The sequence below is a fragment of the Electrophorus electricus genome, chromosome 12 (genome assembly GCF_041902795.1).
Source record: "Electrophorus electricus isolate QZ-2024a chromosome 12, ASM4190279v1, whole genome shotgun sequence".
Lineage (NCBI taxonomy): Eukaryota > Metazoa > Chordata > Actinopteri > Gymnotiformes > Gymnotidae > Electrophorus > Electrophorus electricus.
Window position 1 is genome coordinate 21,316,900 of NC_137508.1, and position 25,128 is coordinate 21,342,027.

At 41.5% G+C, this 25,128-nt stretch overlaps 1 protein-coding gene across 6 annotated transcripts in view; it reads left to right on the plus strand.

Annotated features, from left to right (window-relative positions):
• Nucleotides 1-25,128, plus strand: part of mnat1 (MNAT1 component of CDK activating kinase) — a 33,078-nt gene that overhangs the window by 4,887 nt on the left and 3,063 nt on the right. For 3 of the 6 annotated variants that reach the window (XR_014126329.1, XR_014126328.1, XR_014126327.1), the window contains exons 2-9: nt 13,564-13,716; nt 13,946-14,019; nt 14,340-14,443; nt 14,863-15,003; nt 15,204-15,335; nt 21,825-21,946; nt 24,188-24,411; nt 24,585-24,710. Coding sequence is in view for 3 of the 6 variants with exons in the window: in XM_081724226.1 (XP_081580352.1) it covers nt 13,564-13,716; nt 13,946-14,019; nt 14,340-14,443; nt 14,863-15,003; nt 15,204-15,335; nt 21,825-21,946; nt 24,188-24,389 (928 nt within the window). In the remaining 3 variants the exon portion in view is untranslated. Of the gene's footprint in view, nt 1-13,563; nt 13,717-13,945; nt 14,020-14,339; nt 14,444-14,862; nt 15,004-15,203; nt 15,336-21,824; nt 21,947-24,187; nt 24,418-24,584; nt 24,711-25,128 lie in introns of those variants that run through there. The other 3 variants (XM_081724226.1, XM_081724227.1, XM_027008203.3) reach the window with 3 other exon arrangements.

Consider the following 25,128-nt stretch of genomic DNA (forward strand, 5'->3'; position numbering starts at 1 on the left):
TTCTGATGCTTGCAGTTTAGCTATGTAGGTAGCTAGCCATTTCCCCCCAGAATCTCATTGATATTGGACCACACTTTAGTTTAATATTAATAAAGCACATTAAGAGAGAGAGAGCACCGATTTCATACACATATGTGATCTTTAAAGAAAGGTATATAGTAATACTCTGAAATTCGTGGGGGTTACGTTCCTAGACCCCCCACGAATTTTGGACGGACAACTAACAAAGGCCTATAAAGACCTATCTTCATATGTTAAACCCTAAATATGTCCCCAAAACACTTCAAGTTCATTTAAAAATTGATGTTATAATTTACATCACCCTTTAAAATTGTACAGGTAAAAGTAGATGATTCTTCTGGCTCTACTACAGGAGCCGTATCTTCTGGTGGGGTTTCTTTCTGGCTTTTTTTGGCCCTTGTGAGGAACATTATCAGAAGTTGCTGTCATTCTTTCTTCAGGATGTCTAGGAGACTTTTATATGGCTGGAGCAGCTTTTCAAAGCCATTGTTAAATTTTAATGCTTGAATCATGTGAGGATCCCATGACTCAACCATTGTTTGCACATTCCTTGCTGTCCTCAAGATCTCGGACAAACGTTCCAATGCCAGGCCCTGTTCTTCTTCTGCCTGTGTCTCCAATTCTGTTTCCACATCCTCTCCGCTGGCAGACTTCGTCAACTCCTCCAGATCGGCATCGATGAGGGTATTTACTTCTTCCTCGGTAATGTCATCAGAACCTTCGCCACAAAGTAATTTAGCCAGTTTCAATTGCTTTGTCGACAGACGCATGCTAAATTTCGTCAGGGGAGAAGCCCTTGTAATCCTGCACACAATTTGGCCAAAGCTTCTTCCAGCATGCATTGAGTGTTTATTTTTTCATCTCCTTGAGGGCATTTTGTTTGACAGACAGGCACGTTGAGATGGTAAATTCACGCCAGTACTCCTTTAGCGTGAAGTTCTCGTCTGCATCCATTGCACTCACAAGACGTTGAAGTGAGATCTTCGTGTACAGGGCCTTAAACGCTTGGATCATGCCTTGTTCCATAGGTTGGATGAGGGAGATGGTGTTGGGAGGCAGACGAGAACTTCACTATTTGAACACCCTCAGAATACATGTCGGCATGGTGCCCGCCAGCATTGTCCATAAGCAGCAACACCTTGAACTCCATACCCAAGCCGAGAAGGTGTTCCTTTACTTGAGGGACAAAGCACTGCTGGAACCAGTGCGAAACCAAGGTTTTCATTATCCAGGTCTTAGGATTATGCATCCAGAACACAGGCAGCAAGTTTTTGTTCTTGTTCTTGAGGGCCATAGTGTTTGCTGATTTATAAATAAGGCCTGGCTTTAGCATGTGACCAGCAGCGTTGCCACACAGTGTTTTTTCCTGCAGTCATTGATCCACAATGCCAAAGTTGATTCCATCCTAACAGTGTATTTATTCCTAACTTTTAACGGAAACTTGATGAAATGGCTTCGTTCTTCTGGATGTACTGCACCGTACTTTCATTGATGCTGTAATGGCGGGCTGCAGCGGTGAAGTTCTTCTTTTTACGAAGCATATCCAACAATTCCACCTTCGGCCTCTTAACTTCCTTGCCAGAAGCCTTGGAAGGTGCAGGGCGTTTGGGAGGCATCTTGGGGTTTGCAGAAAATGTAAATAAAATACACAAACATGCTACATGATTCACTTGACACAATGAACGAGGTCGTGAGATGCGATAAACTGCGAATTTTAAGTGTGAGATTCCAAAGAAAAAATACGCGAATTCATGAAGCCGCAGATTCAGAAGCGCAAATTTTTGGGGTATTACTGTTTATTGTGAGCTGCTTTTCATTAATGTCATTTGAGTCCCATGTGGGTCTCAAAAAATATGCCTGTTCTTTGTATATTATGTCCATCTACTGTCCAGTTGTCTAACTTGCTGAAGCAAAGGGGTGGCACTCTGTGGTCATCTAGTGGTAGTGTAGTGGTTAAGGTACTTGACTTGTTATCAGAAGGTTGCTGGTTTAAGTCCCACCAGTGCCAAGTTGCTGTTGTTGGGCCCCTGAGAAAGGCCCTTAACCCACAATTGCTCAAGTTGTACTCAGTCATTAATTGTAAGTTGCTTTGGATAAAACCGACCCTTCCACACTTGACAGGTTGTGGTGAAACATACAAAATGTAAAAATCTAATTTAAAGTTTAATGGGAGGAACGTTAACGAATATAATGAAGTAAAAGTACATTTTTGACCTCACATATGTGCTTGAGTAAGAGTATAAAATACTTTTTAAAACAACTCTTAAAAGTACAATATGTTGAAAAAGGTACTTAAGTAAATGTAACAGAGTAAATGCAGCGTACTACTACCCACCTCTGGTGAAAACCTACATACAGTACCCCGACGCACCAACTGCTAGGAAGAAACATCAACAAGTAGTATGTTTGCATGACTTGAATGAGAAATATTCTAAACATGTGGTGAGTTTCCTAAACAAGAAAATCAATTAAATTCTCAATTCCAACACCGGAGGGCCCATATTATAGTTTTCTTTGAATTTACATTTTTCTTTGATGTCGACGTGTGTTTGCATAGATTTATGTCCCAAAACAGTCATAATTCATTTTTACACAACCATTTTCCAACCTCTCTCTAATCGTAGAATTGAATAGGTTGTGTGAGGGGAAATTCCGTTTTCTATAATAAGGGGCTCATCTACAAAAGCCATAAATCAACATTCAGGATTTTGAAGGAATTCAGCACATAATTACACTGGAACCTCCAAACTAATTGCAATATTAGAAACATATCTGCACACTACTGAAAATGCACAAATAAGAACCACTATTTTACAATGAAACAGACCTACAGTAGATAACAGAAACAGACAACCGAACAGAACCACCTCAGAACCCTCACCACAGCGAATCAATTGATAAAAACTCATAGGAGGTTTCCTTGCTTCTCTTGGCTTACTGAACCCCCCCACACCACCAGCCTCTTCAAAGTATATCTGGCAGCACCCGTCACTCAGTTATGCAGCTCGAAAGATACGCTGCCGTAACTGCCTGAGGAACCTCATGCACACCCGCCACCCTACAACCAGCCAGAAAATCGATTGTTACTACTAGAAAAAAAATTTTTCACCTCATATTATGTTATAGATTGGATATTTTTGTGGAATACCTGTAATTGACAGGGTATTTATTTTCAATTAGTTGTTGGAACATTCAAAGTTTATTCTCATCATTTGGTTTAAAATGATACAATCCTGACTTTGTGAATAGTGTGTGTATATATAAGGCATTTTATAATCTTGCAAGAAACTTGTAAAAATCAAAATCTTTTGTTTGAATACTTACCTAGAACTACAAAACATAGTTTTGCCCTTATCAAAGCTGGTAGAAATTCTGGTGGTGTGGTAAAAAATGTGGTAAATGTGTTATAAAATCATTTCTCATCCTCTATCCAGAAAGGTAAAAGCCATTTATGGATCAAAATAAACAAACTTATTAGAAAATTACAATGATATTTATTTATGTGCATTTTGTATTTCTCCCAAATTGCTCTTATTTCTTAAGGTACCTTTTAAAATGTTCAGAATATGGCATATATTCTGCTGTATGGTGATCCAAATTCCAGAATTGGAAGAGAACATGATTTTGTTAACTTGGAAGAAATTGTCCAAATGCATATGAAAATATCAATATGGTCTACAGTCACTGTTTCAACGGACAACTAGTGAGTAGAAGCAAATGCCACCATTACATAAAATTAAAAAAAAACCTCTTATCCAAAGAGAAGACTGGCTTTAAAAACACAGAAGTCATTGGCAAAAGGATTAAAAGTCGATTTTTGTGAACTTGAACATGAAAGGCAACAGTCTGACCAAACAAACCAATAGTCGATGAACCTAGCCAGCACAGAGGCTTTCCTAGATAAACCAATGGGTGCAACTATTAACTGAATTAAGCATTCATTTTGTGGAGGTATGAGTTGGCAAGCTTGGCCTTGCTGGCAGGTTTGTTAGGAAGCTGTTTTTGTGTTTGATGTGCGTTTGATACTCTGGTCTACCTGGCTGTGGAGTTTGAAACTGCTGCATTGGATGAAATATAATGCAGTCCGTGAAATTGCAAGTTGATGCTTTTGTGAAGCTGTGAACTGCTGATTCTTTGCATTTGATCTAGTGGGATGCTAAAAGATAAGGCATGAAATGTCTGACGTCAATATACATTTAAACCATGAAAATGATGCAGCTCGTGGGAATGAAAAGGAGAACATTAAACACGGCACTCACTGCCAAAGGTATGGTTTTATATATTGAATACTGTCATACAGCACAAATTAAAATGTACCAAAATGCATGGAGGAACTCGATAAGCCCATGGAATCAATTTGAAATTGTTTTACTAACTTATGTTTTTGATTTGCTAAAAAGACATTTGGTGAAGCTGAAACAGTGTATGAATCTCTAATTGAATTGTCACTTCCTCCTGGTGAAATTTAAATGCACAGAGAAGGATTTCAAACCAAAATAAATATGTACAATAACTTCCCTGCAAAAGTGAAAAATGGCTTGCTGATTTTGGGTATAATGTGCAGTGCACTACACAAGACATTTACATTCACTTTTTGGTATTAGCAATGGTCTTATCCAGAGAGAATTACAAAAGTGCTTTGACATTTACTCATAAAATGTATCTTGGTCAGTACAGTAGGTTAGAGTTCAAGATACCATTGAATTATGTCCAGTAGGCTACGAGCAGCTTCAGATGGTGATGCCAGGGAGTTCTCGAAGGAAACTGTGAGGTCATGGTAAGGGTTGGGAGTTCCTGGCATGTACAGAAGCTCAGTTTTACTGGGGTTGAGCTTCAAGTGGTGGGTCTGTCATCCATGATGCAATTTCAATCGAGCATTCTGAGATATGCCTGGATTCTGTTTACCTTAGATTCTGTTAAATTCAAGGCGTCTTGTGTGAACAAGAATGGTAAAAAGTTCCAATTATTAGATGCTCAAAGTATAGCCGACTATATTCAACCAGAGGACAGCGTTTCACAGTCTGGGTCTAAAAGATACCGCTGAACTAGAATACTGTTGAAATACAGAGATCGATGCCGATACCTAGAAGTGTGAAACAAGTATAATCTCTATATCAGATAACGATAAGTGCAATAACAAATAGTATCAAACTATACACATTAGAGTTTTGGTTATCCAACAGGTGCAGGATCAATGGTCATTCTAAATATTCCACAAATAGATAAGTCTTCATTCTGGGTTTGAAGACTGCAAAGGACTCTGCTGTCTGGACAGCCAGTGGAAGTTCATTCCACCATCTGGGAGACCGGACAGAGAATAGTCTTGATGCTTGTCTTCCATGAGACTTGGAGACACAGTGTTTCAAACTGAGCTGTGGTAGAATCGAAGTACTTGAGGAACGGATTGGGCTTTGACCATTGTCTTCATGTATAGTTTTACTCTCCAGCAGTGGAATGACGTGTGAACTTCGGGAGATTGAAGACTAGTCATGCTTCTGCATTCTGGATAAGTTGTAGAGATCTAATGACCCGTAGAGGAACACCAGCAAATAGCAAGTTGCAGTAGTCTAGCATTGAGATGACAAGAGACCGCACAAGCACCTGGGTAGCTTCCTGTGAAAGAAAGGGCCAAATCCTTTGTATTTTATTAATGAGAAATCTGCAAGATTGGGTCAGATTTGAAACGTTGAGAAGGACAACTGGTTGTCCAAACTTATGCCCAGCAGGCTATAAGCAGCTTCAGATGGTGATACCAGGGAGTTCTCGAAGGAAACTGTCAGGTCGTGTTAAGGGTTGGGAGTTCCTGGGATGTAGAGCTTTGTTTTACTAGGGTTGAGCTTCTAGTCATCCATGATGAAATGGCAGTCAAGCATGCTGAGATATGCATGGATTCTGTTTGCCTTAGATTTTGTTAAATTCAAGGTTTCTTGTATGAACAAGACAATGGTAGAAAGTTCCAAGTTACTTAAAGCTGAGGCTTTAAAACCGCTCTTAAGGTGCACGTTGCTACCGTAAAGAGGAAATACTTAATTGAAACCCATGAAGAGCAACTAGTCTTGGAAACAAATGGTTGCCACAACGGCAAAAAATCAGTATACTTGAAAATGGAGCAACAAATTATGGTTCAAGGATATCAGATCATATACAGAAATGGCAGAGAGTAAAACCATGACCAAGTCACAAACTTAATTGATAAATCCTGATGCAATGGTCTGTGTACCTAATGCAATGGACAATATACATAATGTTGTTGATAAATATGTTGCAAACACCAATAGCTTGTCCAAAGGAAAACATGCATATTTTAAAAGAACATTTGTGAAATTAAATGAAAATTGCTTTAGCATACATGGACAAAGCACTGAACTAGAACTCATGTTTAAGAGAAGCCTTGAAGGTTTTTTTCTTTTTCTTCAGAGGATACTGTAATATCTCAGATTTTCCATCAAATCTGAGGAAGATTATTAAGCTTCCCAGAATCAGCCTCCATGTCTAGAGAAGTTTATATCATGATCAATTCAGCTGCAATAAAAGATGTCTCCATGACATTGTCTTGATTTGCCTTTTAGAAAAGTGGATTCTGTCATGCCATTCACTTGCAGAACAATGACTTTCAAATCCTGAAAGGAACTTTTGGAAAAAGTGAGTTGCTTCATAATGACTTTGTGTTTGTTCTTACTATTGTGGTTGAGCAAGGATATACACAGCAAGTTCCTCCTGGGCAACTGGGTCTGGTACATTCTGGTACACCCTGCTGTTTATCCAAAAAAGGCAAGTTGTTATTGACTGTGGAGCTGTATACAAAGGAAAATCCCCAAATCATGCATGGTCCAGAGCTCACAGGTTCTCTTGTTAGAATCCTCACTATGCTAAGATTGGAACTAGTAGTGTTTATGGCTATCATTCAGGCTAAGTACCATCAAGTCAAGGTCTCAGAGTGACATGTTGGCTATGCTTTTTCTGTGGTGGCCGTAAAGTGATGAGATAATTTTCAATAGAATGTAGAATGACTATTCATCTGTTCGGTGAAGTGTTGTCACTACGTTGTGTAAAGTTTGCACTAAGAAGAACTGCTGATGATATGTTGTCTTTCCAGCAATTGCTGTTAAAACAATGAAGAACAATTTCTATGTAGAAGACCGTGTCAAGCCTGTCTCATCAGAAAACAAAGCAGTACAGATGTACAATCTGACTGGCTTGTTCAAAAGGAGAGGATTTTATGTCTAAATGGTCAAGCAACAATCGATCTGTTTCCATGGAGAATATAGCATAGGAATTGAACAAATGGACCTGAGCAAAGATAACCTTCCTATTGAAAGTGCACTTGATTTGCAGTGGTGTGCTGAGGAGCACACACCACTGTTCAAAGCCAGTATGCAGGACCAATCACAAACGTGAAGGGGAATTTTATCAATAAGTTCACTGTTGATCTACTAGGACATTTTACACTGTCAACTAAGCTTATTTTGCAAGGACTTTGCTGGATAAGGTATAGGAGTGCCCAGGATATTAATCAGAAATGGCTGGTAGATCTTAAGATAACTTCTAAGTTGAATTGTTCCATCAAGCCTGCTGATTTTGGAAAGCCAATCAAATCACAGCCGCATACTTTATTTAATGCCAGTTAGGAAGGTTATGGCCCTGCAACATTTTGAACAGACACTGCAATAGTTATAAAATAAATTATGTAAATAATGAGAGAGAGTTTCCAGAGTTTCACCTTATTGTGAAAAAAAAGACAATTTCTGTTGCGTGGATGTTGAGATTTAAAGAAAGAAGAAAGAAGAAAGAAATTCAAACTACCATGGAAAACAATAACAAAGTAATGATGAACAGGAAAGAATGATGTAATATTTCAAGACATCACTTAATGGTAAGGAAATGCTGTCCAGGGGATGTGATAAGAGCAGGAAAGGTAGTTCATGCAACAACACATTTCGCAAGGAGATGGCATGCTTGAGAACACGTGCTAAGGATTTTGGTAAAGAAAACAAACTATATAAATTGGATCCAGTATTAGTTGATGGACTTTTTTGATGGAGTGGGTAGATGTCTTGCTCAGCTTTGCCAGAGGAAGCAAAACATCCAGTCAACACTTCTGTCATAACATAATCATCAAGGATTGGCCCATTCTGGAAGAATGTTAAGGCATGTAAGAAACAATTACTGGATAACACCTGCAAATGCACCTGCTAAGAAAATATCAGACTGGCATATGTAGATGTCAAAGAAGAAATGTAATTGACCAACAAATGGCAGCTCTGCCAAAAGAAAGACTCCTTCCAGATAATCCAGCCTTCACTCATATGGGGAATGGATTATTTTGGACCCTTTTGAAGTTTTCACTTGACACGCAGTTGTACATCTCGAAGTTGGATATGCTATGTACAGTTTCCTGTATAAATGCTATATGGTGATTAACAAGTGACAAGATCAGGTAAATATACTAATTTTAAAGGAATAGAAAAAAGACTGAATTAAGCTCTGTACATGATGAACCAGAAAGATTCAGAATTTGTTACAAGATGGCGTAACCTGGAACTTCATGATGGTGGTGTCTGGTAAATAAGGCAGGTGATAAGTTGAGAACAAAGCTGAGAACTTGTAAGTGCTTAATGATGAAGGACTGCAAACTGTTTTCTTTGAAGCAGTCTTAAATGATGGGCTAATCACAGCTGCTTCAGACTATCCAAATGATTTAAGGCCTCTTAGACAAACTCACATTTTGTTAGGAAGGAAAGGCAATCTTGCTTCCTGGACCTTTTGACCTGGGAAGTGTGAGGCAATGTAAAATGGGCACAATATATTGCTAATTTGTTATGGAAAAAAATGGCTCGGTGAATCCTCGCCACTAATGTAACAGACAGAAATCCAAGGAACATTGTCATTGTTTCCGATGTTACAGCTTTAAGAGGATCATGGCTTATGGGATGGGTTTTAGAAGCTAAACCTGATTTGAAGAGATTTGGTGTGCACTATCAAGCTAAAAACAACAACATGCTGGAAAGACCTGTTGTAAAGGTCTGTCTGTTGCTAGAAGCAACCCACTAAGAACACATAAATATGGACTTAAATTGCACAAATAGTACACATGGACTTTCATAAAAGAAAACACAAAGTAATTTGCACTCACATTTTGTATGTCAAAAAGTATGTAAAAAATTCAGCAGGAACGTTCGAACATTCATGGTTGCTCAGCCTTTGGATTAAATTCGTGAAAGAGCCTCTGGTCATTTCTTCGGTGCATAAGATGATGATCTATGGCGTTCCAGTGGTGTTCAAGGCAACTAGTGAGTAGATGTGTAGTCCACCATTACACACATCCCTCAGTTATGTGAAGGACTATGTACAGTTATGTGCAAAATAATATCAGTCTAACATCACTAATGTATTTAATTACTGATTTTGGCAGAAAAGATAATACAACATGGGGAAAAAAATTAATGACTAGGTGTAGCGGAGTAATGGCCAACCAACAGAATCAAGTCATGACATGCAGGCTGCTAATTGGGTGTAATTGACTCATTTAACGAAAGGGGCTTGTTCAAATTAATAACAGTGTGGAGTTCAATTAGTGAGGTCATTTATTCTATGAAGAAACAGGTGTCAATTATGGCCCTTATTTAAAGAAAGAGGGCAGCAAATGTCATACCTGCTGGTTTTAGCCCGTGCTCAGTGAGTAAAATGGGTTGTTCCAGACATTGTACCAAAGGAGAAAGAACTTTGATCAAGAAGTTGATTGGAGAGGGGGAAACATAAAGAAGTGCAGAAAATAATTGGCTGCTCAGCTAAAATGATCTCAAATGCTTTAAAATGACAAACCCGAAAGACGTGGTAGGAAAAGAAATACTACCATCTGCGTCGATCATAGAATCACAAGAAAAGCTCCAGGGAAATCAAAGAAGATCTTCAGTTATCTGTGAGTACTGCAACAAATCAGAAGACCCCTACGTGAAGCAAAACTATTTGCAAGAAACCCTCGTAAAGTACCATTCCTGAAAAAAAAAAGATGTTGAAAAGGTTACAATTTGCCAAAGAACATATTGACTGGCCTAAAGAGAAGTGGCGCAATGGACAGATTAGAGCAAGATTGTTCTTGTTGGGTCTAATGGCCACAGACAGTTTGTGAGACGATCCATAAACACTGAATTCGAGCCACAGTACACTGAAGACTGTAAAACATGGAGGTGCAAGCATAATCGTTTGGGGATGTTTCTCATACTTTGGAGTCAGACCCATTTATCGCATACCGGGCACCATGGACCAGTTAGAATATATCAAAATACTGGAAAAGGTCATGTTACTTTATGCTGAAGAAGAAATGTTGCCTTATGCTGAAGAAGAAATGGGTGTTTCAGCAGGACAATGACCCTAAACACACCAGCAAGCGGGCAACATCCTGGTTCTGGATCAACAAAATTGATGTTATGAAGTGGTCAGCCCGAACCCCAGACCTCAGTCTGATTGAGAATTTGTGGAGTGACATCAAAAATGCTGTTTTTGATGCAAAACCCAAGAATGCAGAAGAGCTGTGGAATGTATTCCAGTCAGCTTGGGCTGGAATATCTGTTTGCAGGTGTAAGATGTTAGTTGACTCCATGCCACACAGATGTAAAGCAGTTATCAGAAATAAAGGTTATACAACTGAATATTAGCTTAGTGATCAACAGAAAAGCTAAATCTGTAAACAACTTTCAGTTTATACTGTAAATATTTGAGTTTGTATATGAAAATTAAGACGTGGCTATTTTTTTAACAGCCCATTATTCTTTTTTTTTTTCCTTCATTTTCAGTTTAAAAATTGATATTTCATTCATGTTTTCATTTGGAATTGAATGTGTAGTGATCCCAGTCACTTTGTGTATATGGAAATAAATGCTATTATGAGGACTGAGCTTTTTCTCAGTTGTTTTAAACACACTGCTATTATTTTGCACCTAACTGTACATTGTAGGTCTGTGCATTATGTAAAGGAATAGGTATATACATTATGTAAAGGACTAGGTCTGTACATTGTAGGTCTGTACATTATGTAAAGGAATAGGTATATACATTGTAGGTCTGTACATTATATAAAGGACTAAGTCTGTATATTGTAGGTCTGTACATTATGTAAAGGAATAGGTATATACATTGTGTAGAGGACTAGATCTGTACATTGTAGGTCTGTACATTGTAAACAGCAGAACAAGAGGAGACTCCCTGGGCAGACTCGCCTACTACTGGGATACAGGGTGATGTAAACCTGAACCTATTAATGCATTTGTAGTCTAACCATAAATTCGCCTATCAGATCACAGCAAAATGGTCCGGTACCTTAAAAGTCAGTAGCAGAGAAAGACGAACAAGACCAAACAACATACATATACCCACTTCTAAAAGGTTACGAATGGCTAAAACAAAGCATCACAGATTACATAACAGCATTAGAATCTGACAATATACAAAAAAGATATAAATTGATATTGAAACAAAAACATCAAAATAACAAATAGCAGAAACCTTGCAACAGAAGACCTAAACAGTTTTTTGCCAACTGACAAAACAGTGACAATTAAACATAATATTAAGCAAATAAATAAATAAATTAATTAATGAAAAGGGAAAAATAAATAGTTTGATAATGTTTAACAGTCAAGAAAGTATTACAAAAACTGTCCCAACAGGAAACATAGAAACACAATGACCAACAAAGATAACAAAAATACCACCACGCACTACAACAATCTAAAAATGAATTGCTAAAATAACCTGTATAGGAAGAATATATAAAGCAAAATGGAAAAATCAATCAAGAAATTCTTTTGGGATTTTGGGAAGAAAATCACAGTCACCCAAATTAAAAACAGCAAAACCTGAAAAATAAATTGGATGAAGAACTTTATAAAAATACAAAATAATATACTTGAAATTCAGATCAGAGCACAATCAGAACTTTTCAAATTAGAATAATAAAATAATTAGTGTTGTATGGACTACCCTGTTAGCATTCAAAAATGAAAGGAAAAACATAAAGCCCTTTTAAAAAAGTGTAACTGACAACCTACAATGAAATATTTTAAACATAGCAAACAAAATTCACAATTGGCCAGCTGTTTAACCTAATGACACAAAGTGAACTTCCCTGTGAGCTGGAACAGAGGTCTCATTACCCCAGTATATAACAATAGTGACCCAAGTAACTACAGAGATATCTTGTGTAAATAGCAATCTAGACAAGCTCTTCTGTAGAATTCTGACTACTAGTATATTAATGTAGTAGTGAATTGAACATAATGCCCTATGAAACAGTAAGATTGGAGTCTTAAAAAAAACTGATTAAAAATGACCAAACAGTGTACAGGTTTAGTGCACACAACCTGGAGACAGAAAAAGTGTCGTAAACATTGGAAGCCTGGAGAAGAATGCATGTGCAGTCACTACAGCTCTGGAGAAACAGAAACATAGCAGCACTTGGTCTGTTCATGCCTCAAATAAATACATCTGAGACAAGACTTTTAAAACTCATTTAAGTAATACATTCTATCTTTTCAAGAGAAATTATAACCAAAGATGTGTTACATCTGTGTTTAGGAGAGATAGTTGTTAGTTTTTTCTGTTAAAGTATCAGCACAACGTTCTATAACTGACACACTCTTAGAGAAAACAATCAACCTGTCTTAAACCAATCTCACGTGTGTTTGTGTGAGTGTGTGTGTGTGTGTGTGTGTGTGTGTGTGTAATATTTCATTATATTTACGTGCATGAATGTGTGTGTGTGTGTGTGTAAGACTGCAATATGCGTGCATGTATGGTTTTCTATATTTTCCACCTTTTTTCTTACTTCACAGTTTTATCACGTTTAATGCTATGGTCTCTGTTAATCGCATTGGCAATCACTGGTAATTACAACTCAATTTGATTCTGAATTGAACAGAACTGACAGGGAGGGAGAAGGACAAGAGACAGATGAGAGAAAAGGTAACAGATACTGCAGGTCTGCTGATGAGGAGGGAAAACCCACGACAGCACTGGAATGCATCATTGCAAGCCAAAGGGCTGAAATGTGGTACTGGAACAGTACTGCTGTTTCTTTACAGAACCAACACACACACACACACACACACACAGACACAGACAGACAATGTGCTCACATGTGCTCACGTGTGCTGCCAAAGCCCTAGTTGTGGAGGGTATGGGTCTGTTTTGCCTCAAAACTAAGCTTCCATCCCTACTCCTCTGTGATTAAGTAAGACACACACACACACACACACACACACACACACGTACACAAGAATGCAACCTTACGCATACATCAAACTTGTGTTTTATCCATTAAGTTACTGCTAAGCTTGGAATTTCTTTGGAAAGCCAAGCTCCTCTGATGGAACAAAGTGTGTGTGAGGGGGAGAGAGAGAGGCATTCTGGGTAATCTGTTAAAAAGGCCTTCTTTACATTGCTTATTAACATGCTTTTGAACTTTCCATTCTGCTTTTCAGAGTCTCCAAAAAGAACAGTTTGTACATGAAACAAACTGTGTGTGCGCGCATGCGTGTGTTACAGATGCGAGAACTGCGTGGAGATGTTGTTTGTGCGGGGGTCTGGCAACTGCGTCCAATGCAACACCCCCCTGCGGAAGAGCAACTTCCGCCTGCAGCTCTTTGAAGACCCAGCCATCGACAAAGAGGTGGAGATCCGCAAACGTGTCCTGAAGATGTGAGTGCCCTGCCGTCTCTGGAAACCTTCCCTTTCACTCTGCAGCTCTGTGTTTCTCCCTCACCCTATGCAACAAAAAACTAAAAGGAAAATGGGCTTTAAAAGCCACATGGTGACGCATGTTGAGAGAGGAGCAGAAATGATAACAGCAGTGAATCGGCAAGGTCTCACCTTTCTCACTTTCTCTCACTCTTTTCTCTCTGTCTCTTTCTCACGCTCTCTCTTGCAGTTATAATAAGAGGGATTCGGACTTTCCCAGTCTCGGAGAGTATAATGACTATCTGGAACAGGTGGAGGAAATTGGTGAGGCGCTTCATGTTGTTCGTCGTCCCAGGTCTGGTTATCCATCATGAGGATGATGATGGACGTGGGATGCTAGCGATGCCTGCTTCACTCATTCAGCAACCGTTTAAGGCGAACAAGAGCGGATTAAACGTGCGGTTAAGTTGTAATTGATGAGCACGGTGTAAGAGGGAATGTCTGTAATGAGAACAGCATAAGAGGGTTTCAGTCTGTTTTTAGTTCCAACTTTGACCATAGATTGACCAGCGTGTGACATGGTCTGCACGGGTGAATGTGGGATAAAATGTAAATGTTGTGTGTCTGTCTGTGTGCGTGTCCAGTGTTTAACCTGACGAATAATGTAGACATTGAGAGTACCAAACAGATAATGGAGCAGTACCAGAGAGAAAATAAAGACCTCATCCAGAGGAACAAAGCCAAACTGGTAAGTAAATGTGTCTGTGTGTCTGTGTCTCTGTGTCTGTGTCTGTGTCTGTGTGTCTGTGTCTGTGTGTGTGCACGTGCACACCTATGAGTGAGAGCTCACACATGTGAGTGCCAATTATGTATTATAAATGAGGAATGAAATGAAGTGATTCCCTCCTTTGGCTCACACTTCACTTTTAGGGTCATGCAAAAGCAACATTTTGAATCCAACTTAAATATGACTGCAGTATGAACTGCGCTCTGTCTGACTGAGCTCAGTCTTATGACAGCACTGAAATGTGACGTTTTGACTGTCGGTTAACATCTCTCTCTTCCACCCTGTCCCTTTCCATGCTTCTTTATTTTTCTTTTTCTTTCCCTCTCCTACCTTACTTTCTCTCTCTCTCTCTCTCTCTCTCTCTCTCTCTGTCTCCGCAGACGCGGGAACAGGAGGAGTTGGAGGAGATCTTATTGTTGGAGCAGCAGGATTCAGAGCAGCGGCGATTGGAGAACTTGCAGGAGGAGCAGAGGCAGCTACAGGCCAAGAGAAAAAACAAGCAAGCCCTCCTTGATGAGCTGGTACACACACACACACACACACACACACACACACACACACACACACACACACACACAGAGGCCTTGCTCAGACCAATGGTTTAACTGCATGTTGCGTTTATTCTTTCATTTTTCATATGTTTCCTGTGCCTGTCTTTGTGTGTGTGTGTGTATGTCTGTATGCACACTGTGCCTGCGCGTGCCTGTGTGTGTGTGTGTAGGAGAGTTCCCTGTTGCCAGCCTCTATTCTTCTGGCTCAGCATAAGGAGCGAGCAGCTCAGCTGGAGAACCAGATCGAAAAGCAGAAACAAACGGTCAAACCAGCCACCATCTTCTCTACAGGCATACTGATGGTGAGAGTATATATACACGCTCGCACACACTCACTCTCTCTCTCACACACACACACACACACACACACACAACCAGCTTTATACCAGCCACCATCTTCTATACAGGTATACTGACAGTGAGATCACACACACACACACACACGTGCACATGCATCAGCTGATATATGAACTCGTTATATTTAGTCTGTTTAGGGGGCTCAACATGAGTCATTCCCTTTCTGGAGTACTGGAGGGTGAGAAATATGAAGATCCTACAGTTATGTTCTTGTTACCTCTCATACAAACACATGCGCACACAGACACACAGTTACAGTAGATGTCCAGCGAATGATGGGAGTGATAAAGGGGGTTGAAACGAAGCAGAGAGACAGAAACCTTTCTACTGGCCTTGTCTGAAGTCCCTCAGTTTATCTTTTCATTTCCACTACATACGTCTGTCAGAAATATTGTAGACTGATTGTGTGTGTGTGTGTGTGTTTGGCGGGGGGGGGGGGGGGCTGTTAGAGGAAAATCTGGTTTTGACTGATGGAATATTCTAGATATGTTACCTTAAACAGTATTATTTCTCGTTTGTGTTATTCTGTCATTGTTATTATCATTAGGTTTTAGCTGGTAGATCTCTCTCTCTCTCTCTCTCTCTCTCTCTCTCTCTCTCTCTCTCTCTCTCTCTCTCTCTCTCTCTCTCTCTCTCTCACACTCACACACTCACACACACACACACACACACACTTCCAGTTGGCTGTCCTTCACTGTGACCTTTTTTTTTTTTTTTTTTTTTTTTTTAAACCACAGACCTGTTTAGCCTGTTTTACAACACACACACACACACACACACTTGCACGCTGTGCTAGCTGTGCGGACATAATGTGCGTTGTGTCCATTATATACATTCCGTGAACACAAACCCTGAGCTAACTATGAACTTTGTTTACACACACACACACACACACACACACACACATTTGTGAGCCCTCTAGTTATGAATCATGTCTTTATGCCTGATTGGCAGAAACAGGTGAGGGTTTATTTGTAAATCTCTTTTGACCTGCTGTCTGTGTATATGCGTGTGTTTGTGTTGGCTTTGCATGTGTGTGCGTACACGAATACACTCTTGAATGTCAGCAGGAGGTGATGATGGAGGATTTCAATTCATTGACCTTGAGTCGTGCTAAAGACTTGCTTGGTCAGAGTTTGTGTGTGCATTTGTGTGTGTATATGCGTGCATGCGTGCGCACACAGGATAGAACTCATGCATTAATAAACTGAATCGCTATGTAGTTTGTTAGGGTACTATTTTACAATGTTTTAATACAGTATCAGCTCTATAGATCTACCCTGTTGACATGTATTGTAATTTAGGTCAGAATGTTTCTTTTCTTAAAAAAAGCTGTCAAACACTGATTTAAGACCAGGTCAGCCTTAATATTTGAGTCCCTTTGATTAGATTGATTTCTCTGTAGCAGCAAATGAAGTAGTTCAGTTGTGTAGCTTTCCAAGATTGAGGGTCTTTCTTAAGCTCTTATCCCGTCAAATGGTGTTGACCTCAACTGAATGGTATAAACACAAACAGATGAGTGTTTCACACGGGATTTCAAACAAGGATTTCAAAGCAGTTCCAGTGGGCTGCAGATTTTGGACTGTTCCATTGCGCAGAGTTTATGAGCATTTCAGCCTCAGCGTAGTTGTCTCTGAGGGTCTCTGAATCCAGCCAGGACCTGGGGGTGGCGTTCTGCTCTCGTGCCTTGCCTTCTCTGCAGATAATGAAGATAGATCGGTGTGAGGGCGCCATTTGAGAGACACTAGAGGCCAACTGTATATCTAACACTCCTTTACCTAACACACAACCGGACTCGTGAAGCAGGACTGGGGCATGGTAATGTTAGGAGCAGATAGTGATTTTGATGCCGGGGATGTCATATGCAGCTGTAGACGAGTGTGTGTGGGTGTGTGTGTCTTTTTCTGGCGTATTGTGGCGTTTTCCACTGGTATCAAAATGTGATGACAGGGTAATCTGGAGGAGATGGCAAATGGTTATGTGTGTTTGTGTGTGGGGTATGTGTGTGGGCAGGCTAATCTCCTGAGCTATGGGGTGTGTGTGTGTGTGTGTGTGTGTGTGTGTGTGTGTGTGTGTGTTTGCATTTGCCTTGGATCAGTGTGGATTAAACCTCAAACCTGATGAGTTTGAGAGGCTGTCATGAGCAGTATTTTAACCATATATACACATAAAATGCTTCAGTTGCTGGATGGACAAATACGCATGCACGCTCTCCCTCTCTCTCTCTCTCTCTCTCTCTCACACACACACACACACACACACACACACACACTGTCTGCATGAAATGTGCTCAACATTTTTCATTTTGCAGATCACTTTGAGGGCAAAAGTGAGTGGGGTGTCGTTAGTGAGTGGGGTGTCGTTAGTGAGTGGGGTGTAGTTAGTGAGTGGGGGGACATTGGTGAGTGGGGTGTCGTTAGCGAGTGGGGTGTCGTTAGCGAGTGGGGTGTCGTTAGCGAGTGGAGGCACGTTAGCGAGTGGGGTGTAGTTAGCGAGTGGGGTGTCGTTAGTGAGTGGGGGCACGTTAGTGGGGTGTAGATATGAGAGGCTGCTCCGTTCTCCAGCTGCTTCTGACTTACATAAGCATGAAGAGTATGGTATGTCACCTTACTCACAAATGTACAGGACACCAGTGAAGCTGTGTGTGTTTTTTGTGTATGCTTGTGCATTTTTCTGTGTATCTGTGTTTTTGTGTGTGTGCGTGCATGCGTGTGTTTGTGTGTGTGTGCACATGCCTCTCTGTGTGCGTGTGCGTGTGTTTCGGTGTGTGTGTGTGCGCGCACGCGTGTGTGTCTGTGTGTATGTTCATGTTTTCAAGGTCCCTTTATTCAGGAATTCTAGGTGAACTCTCACCCCATTGATGGAAAATGAGTCACACACTGGGGCACGGAGTACACTCTCTCGCTGGCTTCCCTTTCTCTTCCTCCCTCTCTCACTCCTCCCAAAACTGTTCAAAAATTGAAGCAATATGAAAAATTAAATATTTAATAAGACATTAAAAATGACAAATGAATCAGATCAAATGACTCAAATGGACCAAGCATACCAACGCAGTGTGTGTTTATGGACATGCATCCCAGCCTTTTCTCTCTTGGCATCCAGGTTTTCTCTCCACTTCATGGTTGTGGTCATTTATTGTCCATTTTTGAGTGCTTGTTTCATGTACATGTTTAATCCTTGGATCAGAAAGCCAGATTTGTGGTTTGATTTAAGGATCTGAAGCCATTCAGTTTGTTATGCTGATTTATTTTAATTCTGAATATAGCGCATTGTAGGGATTTTGGCAGTTTCTTTGATTGTTTCTGGAGGAGGTTTTTAGCTGTTCATGCCCAGTGAGATGCTGAGAGGGTAAGAATTTGAGGGTGAAGGTGATGGAACAGCTTAATAATTTTTTTGAACATGTTCGTCCTGATTGAGTGATTGCTGTTTTTTTATTGCTCTTCACGCTATGCTGATGTGTAGGAGATAAAGTCCCAGTCTTGCATCCCATGTATTATTGGTAAAATGATTCCAGAGTTTTCCTGTGATGTGGATATTTTCTGGAAAATCCTGATTCCTGTTTCACACATCTGGCAGTACTGCAAACGGAGCAGCAGACTCCGCCTTAAATCTCTAGCTCCGCAGGTGACATTAGCGCCCGGTTTCAGCATCTCCCAAAATGAAGGCCAGGATGTCCGATTGGCCTAGTGCTGTTGCTAGGTGATCTGTGTAGTTATTATAGAATAGTTTAGAACTTAAGCTGCAGCCCTGGCTCACTCCACAGCCCTGCTGGAAGAATCGTTTTCCATATTTGCCATTCCAGTTCTGATTGTACATTTGTTTTTCTTCTGTTATTCACATCTCTCTCTCTCTCTCTCTCTCTCTCTCTCTCTCTCTCTCTCTCTCTCTCTCTCTCTCTCTCTCTCTCTCTCTCTCTCTCTCTCTCTCCCCAGTTTGATATTATCAGTACAGGCCTGCATCTCTTGCGTCTGTAGACAGCCTACATGGTCTTCATAATATACACATTTGATAATTCTAGATATTCATAAGGATGCTTTTTAAATGCCCTACGTTGGAAACACCCTGATTTACAATCCCTGGTTTCCCTCTGCTCTGTTTAAAGCTTCATTACACTTATGATGTCTGCATGCCTGAGAAAGTACGAGCATCTTTATCTTTCTCTCTCTCTCTCCTTCTTTCTCTTTGCTTATCTGTAAAATGGCTGTATGTGATGTGTTTGAGTCCTAGCCACTGCAGTGCTATGGCCATTCAGGGCCTGAGGTTAGCCACTCATGGATTAAAGGGAACAGTAGAAAATCTTCAGCATCTGAAGGTCATGCTTGTTCTTAGAGTGTGCACGGACAGACACTATAAATGTGTTATAAATCCTCCAATGACTGCGTTATACACACCCGTTCCCACACGCACTAAACCACTCTTACACTCCAGTCTTGTACAGAGCATCTGTAGTGTCGCTTTTTCAGCTCCCACTAGTTTGTCTGCGATGAACTATGCTTTTGCATTTCTGGAATGCCCGGGTTTCTTGCTGTTGGATTGGAGAAAACTTTCTAGATGGAAATCCCCATTCTATACACACACACACACACTCACACACACACAAACCCCCTACTGAGACTCCACCCATGCATCTTAACATGCATAGGCCCACATGGACGCTGTGTCCTTGTTCTGTTTAATAACTCACCAAAACTCGATCTTTTGTTCTAGAAAGATTTTGTACAAAGTATTCGATTCCTGAGACTTTAGTGGTAAAAATGACCTTTCAGTGATTTCTCTGCCACCGGCGCTAGCATCGACAACTCAAAGCAAATTTAAGCTTCACAAAATGCAGACGAAGATTCAAAAATGGTACACACTTCAAGAAGCAGCAGAAATTTGGGGTGCTCAAGACCCGAGCAGTGAGGCGGAAGGCGATTCAGCTCTACAGCTTTTTCACTGATCTGGAAGATAACTACACTGATGTCAAACATCCACATGAAGATGAATATTTGTGAGTACTGTCAGTTTATTTCTGATGATGTAACAATCTCTAGTGTAAAACATAATGTTATAATTTGCTGTCAGCATAAATCATATAATTCCTTACAATTTCTAAGGATACAACTTCTAATGATATTGAACGTAATTTAGCCTGCTGTGAATTTTGTGCATTGTGAGGTTTACCTGAGCATATTTCATTCAAAAAAGATGTCCGTACATTTTTTACATTTTTTATTTGGCTTTCAAAAGTATTGTTTTACAACAGTAGCTATGTCTTACCTGCTATATGCATAAATGTTTTTTGGTAGGCAGACGTGTGTGTGTGTGTGTGTGTGTGTGTGTGTGTGTGTGTGTGTGTGTGTGTGTGTGTGTGTGTGTGTGTGTGTGTGTGTGTGTGTGTGTGTGTGTGTGTACGTGCGTGTGAGAGTGAGCGTGAGGGCGTGTGTGTGTACATGTGTACATAACATTACACATGTAGCTGTATTATGAATTTTGATTCCAACCTTTATATTTTTTGTTTCTAGTTCATCCCTTGACACACAACACTCTTCTAGTACACAACCTTCACCAGCTCCAAAATGCAAATCTGGCCTACTCCTAGTCCATAGCATGGAAGACAAAGGCAATTTCAGCGTTCCTACTCGTCACACACCGCCTTCTCTACAAGAGAGCACAGCGACGTCTTCACCCGCGCTGAGCCGTTCTGCTCCTTCATCGCAAAAAGAAAGGGGGCAAATCTGAAGGACTGCAGGATGCTAAGAAGAGGACCAGAACCCTATGGCTAAAACGTGTTAATGTTTCCTTAGGAAAGTTTCAGCTGTTTGTGTGTGTGTATATAAAAGGCCTTGTACATATGCTGTTTCATGTGATTCCTCTCTGTTGTGTGTTTGTTCCTTCTGTGTGACAAGAAATCTTAAAAAAAACCAAAAACAAAACAAAAACCCGTATGTTGCATTATAAATGTGATATTTTGCATCAAAGATGTGTATGTGTGTTAGTTATATCTAGCTTCGATTGTGCTGAGTCCACTGACATCCAACACTTACATTCTTCAGCTATAAATAGGTTCACTGTGAGCTAAAATGTGAAAATAGTAAAAAATGAGGAGAAATGGCTCAGGCCGCCGGGGTTAACCCTCGCTTCTTGGTCCCGGTGGGGTGGGTCGCTTCTGAGCATGCGTGTGTGACTCTGTTATCGTTGGCTAATTTAGGAATCTGATAATTGGCTTGAATCTTGAATTATCCCCATGAATCAGTCCAAAAGCTTTCCTCCGAATAGAATTTCACTAAGCCCCCAGTGACTGGCTCTTACCCAGGGTCTTTCGATGAATCGACATTTGGCTATGATTTGAATTCATTTCTCTTAACAGTGCCGCTCTGTGAGTCACGTCGACGCTGACCATAGATGCCTCTCTCTCGCTCTCTCTCTCTCACTCCCTCCTCTTTGTCTCTTAGGGTCAGACTGTCTCTCTGGCCCCTGTAGTCCGGTTGGAGGAAGAGCTCTACGTCTACCAGCCTCTTCGCATCCAAACGCTGGGCCCCGCAGTTCCTGAGCTGGAGCACCTGGCCAGGCTCGGGTAAGATGCAGCTAACACACACACACACACACACACACACACACACACACACACACACACACACACACACACACACACACACACACACACAGCTACTGTATCTACGTACATCTACACTACACGCAACTACGAAACACACACACACACAGTGACCATACACACACAGCTACCCCATACATATAGCTACACCACATGTACATAGCCACAGCCACACACACACACACACACATACACCTACACCCCACAGACAGCTACCACACACGTATCTACACCGTACGCAACCACCTCCCATATGCAGCTAGCGCACACACAGCTACCACACATATACAGTGACACCATACGCAGACATTGCTCACACTTCTACACCACACACAACCACTGCACACACAGTTACACCCTATGCAGCTACCACACACACACACACATCTACACCAGACCCAGCTACCACAAACGTGCAGTCACCACACAGGTGCAGCTACACCACCTGTGCCAATCGCACGCACGCAGCTACACCACCATACATAACTACTACACACATGCAGCTGCTGCATGCGCACGTACCCTTGCCCAGGATTCTGGGAGCAGGACCCTTCTGCTGTGGAGGTGGGCGGGGCTTGCCCTCTCTCAGCCCCTCCTGCTGTTAAACATTCCCAATGAAGTGGCCAGCATGGCCCATGTGACTAACTGCTGCTTTGCCATTGGCCAAAAGAAATGGCAACGTTTTTACAGGGAGCTTCAAGCCCCTGACACATGGCTTAATATTGTGTTTAAAATGATCTTACATTTACATGTAGATGCATCTTTTATGATCTTTCTCCTTCCAGTATCTCCCTTCTGTCTCTCTCTCCAGCAATTCTTTCTCCCTTTTTACTTCTCACTCTGCCTGTGTATGTGACAGAGATAAATGTTCATCTCTTATTCAAACAAATAAACCACATCTCCCATGGTGCACCATGCTCCCAGTGTAAACAGGAAAGCTGCTGACATTTCTGCAGTGTTTGCAGTTTCATGCTTCAGCTCAGTCTCGTATGGTCACCAAAAGGACCAAGCTAAGACACACACGCACAACCACACACACATTCCTAGTCCTGCCTACGTTGTACCTTGTGATGTGGTTTTAGTTGAAAGTTGAGAGAGGGGAGGAGAGAAAGAAGAGGAGAGAGAGAGAGAGAGAGAGAGAGAGAAGGAGCGAGGTAGGGTGAGAGGTTGTGTAAAGAAAAAACAGGGTGGATCATTCTCCTTTTCTTTCTCATTTCTTTCGTCCCGTGTTCTTTTTATCTGAGAGTGGAACTCTGGCTGCATCCTTTTGAACTCTGAAGCATATCTGTGTGTCTGTGTGTGTGTGTGTGTGTGTGTGCGTGCGTGTGTGGCAAGTAACAGAGAAAGGGTATTTTAAATAGTGTTGTTTGTCTTGGTTAGGGATTCAGCGGACAATAGAGTCTGCTTGCGTTTTTGTGTGTTTGTATGTACTCATTTGTGTGTGTTGGTCTGAGCTCAGGTTGACAGTAGTGTCTATGATCTTTGTGACTGCCTGAGCAAGTGTTTGTGTGTGTGTTGGTCTGAGCTCAGGTTGACAGTAGAGTTCACGGTGATTTATGTTGGACTAGCTTGTGTTTTTAGTGGGTCGTCTCTGTACCCACTCCCGTTAACCCCTGGGGCTACCCCCCCCCCCCCCCCCACACACACACACACACACACTTCGTCTCAGTTCTATACCTGTATAAATAAAGGTTGGGTTGGGTGCTTTATTAAACACAGCTGTGTGTGAGTGTGAGTGTGAAGGGAGGAGGGGGGTCTGGAATCTCTACTAAACGGCTCCTTTCCTCCCTTAACACTGCACCTCGTTCACACTCACACATGCAGAAGAAAGTCAAACGCTCCAGGGTCCAGGCCCTGGTGGACATGTCTCGGACGTTTCCCCGCCCGACGGCGCGGACGCTGCCTGATGACATCACAGCTCCAGCGTCCCAGGGAAAGCGTGCAAGCGGGATGCTTGGCTGATCACCGCTCATACGAGTACAGAAGAGGTGTGTGTGTGTGCACACGTGTGTGCACGAGTGTGGTATGGGCAGTGATTGTTTTCACTGGCACTTCTGCTTTGAAATTAACATCTCGCCGGGCATTCCCGAAATCCGATCTCCAGAGAGTATCATTGCTTGAAGATTAGGGATATTTTATTTTTTCCTCCCTCTCCCCCTCTCTTCCCCTCTGTACCTCCCTCACTCTCTCCCTCCCTTCTAGCCTTTTTCTCATTTTCTCCACACCCCTCATCTTTCATCCCTCTGTTCTTCCCCCTCGCTGGTGGAAAGAGGGGGGCCGGAGTGACGGTCAAGCCCTTGCCAACGGTCGCCTGTCATCGCTGTGGCGACGTCTCCGCTACAGCCAGCCTCCAGGGAAACTCTCGTCATCGTTCAGGAAGTCCTCATGCACCAAATCAGCATAGACAGGAAGTGAGCTTTCAACAGGTTAGAAAGAGAGCGAGAGAAAGAAAGAGGAAAAATCTCTCTTATAAAAGCTGCTTAATGTTTTCTGGCTGTTTGCAGCAAAATTTAATTGGATTGATTATAGTTTATGATAGGCTGTCAGCTAGGTTTCTAAATAGCTTTTTATGTTTGTTTTTTATAAATTCTTTCCAAAGCTATGGACTGAAATCCCCCTCCAACACCCCTCTCTGTCCCCCGAGCGTTCAATCATTAGTTAGAAAGCATTCGGTGAGTCAGAAGAGTGGGATGATGGATGATACAAGTCAAGGAATGGAGAAAAAGTGAGTGTTGCAGTGTGTGTTCTCATATACCCAATAACATGATGGTAAATGCAGCTGTAGATGGACACACACACACACACACACACTCACACCTGTGCATTCATTCATTGTAACGTACCTCGGTGCTAGAGAAATGAGATCCGCTAAGTGCTGTCGATCCCTTATGTGCGTGCGTACGTTCGAACGCACACACACAGACGTACGCACATGCAGTTTGACTGACAGCGCAGAGGGGCGTGTTTACGACCCACCGCTCCCCTCTCCTCCTCCGCTCTTTGTTTTTCTTTCCCTACTTCCCACTGAGACACTGACGCCATAAATCTCCACGACTGTGGCTCAAGCACCAAACACACACATGTACTCTCATTCACGCACACTCCCGCACTGTAGTATCTTGCAGTTCGCTTTGAAGGGGAGT